The sequence below is a fragment of the Gymnoscopelus braueri genome (genome assembly GCF_963280865.1).
Source record: "Gymnoscopelus braueri genome assembly, chromosome: 2".
NCBI lineage: Eukaryota > Metazoa > Chordata > Actinopteri > Myctophiformes > Myctophidae > Gymnoscopelus > Gymnoscopelus braueri.
This window is the reverse complement of record NC_137604.1, coordinates 25,695,491-25,700,490: the sequence shown is the minus strand read 5'-3', so window position 1 is coordinate 25,700,490 and position 5,000 is coordinate 25,695,491. Positions and strand designations below refer to the sequence as shown.

The 5,000-nt window shown below is 41.6% G+C and overlaps 1 protein-coding gene across 1 annotated transcript in view; it reads right to left on the bottom strand.

The window, feature by feature from the left end:
* Window positions 1-5,000, bottom strand: part of adgrl3.1 (adhesion G protein-coupled receptor L3.1) — a 246,164-nt gene that overhangs the window by 166,068 nt on the left and 75,096 nt on the right. The window contains exon 4 of the mRNA XM_080441659.1: window positions 1-100. This exon is cut by the window's left edge and continues 114 nt beyond it. Within this exon, the coding sequence (XP_080297785.1) occupies window positions 1-100 (100 nt within the window). The remainder of the gene's footprint in view (window positions 101-5,000) is intronic.

Here is a 5,000-nt window from a genome sequence, read left to right as displayed (position 1 = left end):
ATGATGACGTCGGTGCCCGGACAACGCAGCTCGATGGGGTAGGACTCGCAGGACAGCTCCCTGCGCACCACCGCCATGGGGATCGGGGCACGGCTAAAAGCTGCGCACACAAGGCACATGGGGGGAAATGCACATGATGTCAAACTGTGGATTACACAGCGCTTTTCTGTGTCCACAGGAAGCCTTTTTTTTTAGCTGACAGCGTCTGTCTGCCATTTATTTCTATGGCACACAGACTGTCTGCCATGTATTTCTATGGTACAGACAGCACTGGTGCGCTCCTCTTGCCAGCGCTCCCGGCGTCTGGCGTTTCAACTATAGCTGTTTGTGCTAATAACGTAGATGACAGGACTGTCGAGAACAGGTTGATCGGTTTGAACGTTGCGCATGTCAATAAACACTGCGTGTGAGCGCTATGGACATGATATCCAAAGCGCCCCTCCGCTCATAAAACACTTTCTGTGGACAGAGCACCAACTCATACAGACATCATACTGTCACAGCCATTTCGCCATTAACTGTCACAAAAATAGCCAATCCACAAGCTCACAACGCGTCACATTGCAACGCTTTGTGAGCTTGTTGATCGACAATTTTCAGCATGCTAGAGCATCGTACAAGGAAGTATATATTAGGCTTAATGCTATAATGATAGGCTGAAATATGGTGACCTATGCTCTCTGAATAATCTTAGTCAGAAAACCTGTCCTCATGTAACATATTCTACTAAACTTGGTTTAATTTTTGATTCGGACCTCAACTTTGACAAACAAATGGAGAGGCAGGTAGGCTTTTTTCCCCCCATTTTAGAACAATCTCCAAAAACAAATCATTCTCCTTCCCATCTTAGAACAACCTCCAAAAACAAATCAGTCTTGTCCTTTCGTGACCTAGAGACAGTCATCCAGGCCTTCGTCTTATCCTGTTTAGTATTCTGCAATTCTCTGTATATCTCTGTCTCGCCTTAAAGGAGAATTCCGGACATTTTAAGTGTTATCTTTGATGTGTCGTTACTCACCTACCGACGTAAACAGTGGCATTGTTTATTTCCAGATATTCCCCTGTCGTCATATTTTCAACCTCCTCCGTTGTCATAATGGGAGCGCGTGTCATAGGGAAATTCGTCTATTATAACCGATGCAAAGTTATTTTTTTCTCTACTACTACTCATTGTGGAGTCTGATGATAGTCAAACATGCAGTGAAAGTTCCTGAGAGGCTACCGCTAATGACGAACGAGCTAACGCTAGTTGCTTGTTTCTCTCCCAGAACCTGGCAACTTGGTGTTGCCATGTTGAGAAACAAGCAACTAGCGTTAGCTCGTTCGTCATTAGCGGTAGCCTCTCAGGAACTTTCACTGCATGTTTGACTATCATCAGACTCCACAATGAGTAGTAGTAGAGAAAAAAATAACTTTGCATCGGTTATAATAGACGAATTTCCCTATGACACGCGCTCCCATTATGACAACGGAGGAGGTTGAAAATATGACGACAGGGGAATATCTGGAAATAAACAATGCCACTGTTTACGTCGGTAGGTGAGTAACGACACATCAAAGATAACACTTAAAATGTCCGGAATTCTCCTTTAAGCTACTATAAAATGCCACTGCTACTGAGGTTATTTCTGCGTATTTACTGAGTATGTATTTTATATATTGTATATATTCTCTAGTTATTTCTGCTGACCTTTCTATCTTTCTAGCATTGCTTATCTTTATATTGGGAGTTAATCACATGAACCCTAGCGTCCCTATTCTGGCTATGTTATAATAGACAAAAATAGACTTGTAAACACTCCGCAAAAAAATACACAAACATGTCGGTGAAAATAGGCGAATAGATCGGCTAATGTTCGCTATTGACGTACAACAAAGTGCACAGTATAGTGGTTTAAGTGTTTTTTAAATAGCTGTAAATAATTGAAGTTTCTAAACCGTTGTTATTCAGTGTAATGCGCCTTCCTCAGCAAGACAAACTCCATGCAAACACCTACACAGCATAAAAAGATCTCTGGTTCTGATTCTGATCAACCTGTTTTTTTTACAGTAGCTCCCAGTCCACCACAGGATCCGTGAAGGTTCTGTTATTGTCTTGAAAGCGTTAAATTGGCAGGCCATGTCCTACATCACTGATGTACTTTGCCCTCAGTCTGGCCCCTATAGGTCACTGAGGTGCTCCAATCAGCTCCTCCTGGCTGTTCCACAGTCTCCATTAGCGCTTAAATGTGACCGTTTCTTTGAGGTCAGTGCACAGAGGCTGTGGAACAACCTATACCTCTGGTGTGATCCTTCCATCTCTAACTGAAAACTCACCTACCAGTGCACTACAGTGGTTCTCAATTGCATGTGGCCCCCCCAAATAATTGGCAAAACACAAAGATTGTATTGATAATGTCAATGTCATTTTTATTTAACCCATTAAGATGTGGAACGCATATGTGTCACTTTTTGATTTGAGCTGAAAAGCATTATTTTACACTTTGGCTATTCAAAAATAGCAGATATACAAGCTCGTAGCGCGGCACCGAGTGCCGCGCTACGAGCTTGTAGATCTGCTATTTTTGAAAAATCGAGAAAATGTGTGCAAATTAATATATTTATATTATTTTAAAGCGAACATTTTTAACTAAAATCTTTGCTTCTGGGGGTCCCTGGAACAAAATATTTTGAGATGGGGGTCCGCGGCCAAATACATATCATTTTGGGGGTCCTTGACATGAAAAAGTTTGACCACCACTGATATAGAAACATACGTTTTTCAGAAAATGTTTAGGATTTAGAAGACATAAGTAAGACATCAGGTCTTAACGGGTTAAAACCTATAAAATGTGTTTTCATTGTGATACAGATAAAAAGCAACTTAAGGTATACTACGTTGGTTCCGTTGATCCAAGCTGGAACACAACTGATTGATTAAAATAAACATGCTCTGAAAAAAATGCACGTGGCCCACCCATAATGTTAAGTGGTCAGATGGGTGGGGTGTTCAAGTGGGCCCAATCCAGAAAAGATTGAGAACCACTGCTGCACTAGTGTTTAGAACTGTTCTGTTTGTTGTGTTCTATTTTCTCTGTGTCAATGCTTTTAATTTATCCCATTTTTTATTTGTGTAATTTTTGTACAGCACCTTGGCCAATGGCTGTTGTTTTGCTTTGTAAATGAAAATGTACTAAATTGCATTTCAAATGTGCACCGCCAGCCAGCCAATGCCACAAGCTTTGTTCTCAACCCAAAATTGGTTCCCTTTATGTGTGGACCAATTACCCTTCCTCCCCACACAGTCAGTCTCAGTGCATAATTATGAATTTAGACATGAGCATTTCCTGTCCAACACTGACTGACTGACTGACGACTCCATGAAATGAACTGACTGCCAACGAATGGTAATTGCAGTTGTGCAGTCAGCGGTTCTCTATTAGTCAGGACAGAGGGTAATAGCTGGACAGTTTCTACATGCACTTAATGCTCTGGGTATTAAGTTTACTCAAATATGGTGGTCATTTTGTCAGAAGCTGTAAATCCTATTAGTTGGTGAGCACATGCTACCTGCAAAAGGCAAAATACCTGATAAAGCACTTACAAAATGCTTAAAGCCATACCTTGTAGCATTCATTCCAGTAGTCTTATTTTGGCAATACCTACAGGTATCTCTGTGTCATTACCGTGTTAGTTGATAGGGAAGGAATGGTGAAAAATGAATGCTGCATTGTCCCCTAGCACTCAAGGATATTCTTGAGTGCAACAACGCTAAAATACATAAATAAATACATTTCCGCGACATTTCCGGGCCTACATTGTTATTTTTTTGTCGGGGACCGACACTCTAAACACTAATTGTGTTTAGAGACGTTCTCAAAAAACACATGTAGAATGTTTATTGTGAAAAACGTACCAGTAAAAGATTGGTTACTGTACATTCTACTGTATTTCCCCAAAGACTAAGTACATACTGTACATTGAAGTGTGAAACATACAGTATCTTAACACTTTTTCCCCCCCCGCCCCAGGCATTGCAAATAAAATCTGACACGTTACTGTAAATCCACTCTCCCTGGCTCACATCCCAGGGCCTTACAAACTAATTTAACCGTTAAATGCTATTAAATCAATGTGCATCTCACCACAGTATGCACCAATGAGCCGCGGAGCCCTGCCTACTGCGAATAATCCATATAAGTGAAACCATGCTGTTGTCTATAAAGTATTAACTCATTGACTGCCAGAGTTAAAACCTCGTTCATAGCAGCCCTTGCCAGCGATTTTCGTGTTTTTTTGTTTCGTTATTTTGTTATTTAATTCACATCTAGAAAGTCTACCTTGACACTTGAATCGTTTTGATCGTTCCACCACCAGAGAGCAGCACATACCAAGCTTGATCGCCTCTCGATCACACTCGCCCCCTCCCAGACCCACTCACACAGTGAAACACATGAACCGGAAGTGAAATGTCTCAGATTCTGTTTTCGGCGAAAATTACTTTGTGATGCACAACGGGGATGACTGTTCGTCACCCAGACCATAGATTATAGGAGGGGAGGTCTCCGATCGCTTTTCATAGCGTGTGAAAAACCGTTTGTTTCCCTATTATGGTCGAAAATGACTGGGGGGAAAAATGTAAAACCGAAAACGGAACCCAAGTCATGGAACCGGATGCAGTGGTGGTTGAAGTAAGTGGAACCCGAAACTTAGCCTGATTCATAACAGAATAGCGTGATCAGAGCATAAAGATCAATAAAGACGTTAGATCGCATTAATGCGATCCTGGCGGCCAAGCGCGCTATTTATTAGATCGCGTTAATGCGATAATGGCGGCCAATGAGTTAAGACATCAGCGGCGTTGCATTATACTACGCCTCTTTAATACACAAAGTATTTCACTCTTGGAATGGTGCAATTGGTTGTTTATGGTTGAATAATTCACCTCAAGGCATTAAGCGAAAAAGGGGAATAGTGAGAGAACGTTTAAAACCACCCTCGAAACCCACCTCTTCAGACAT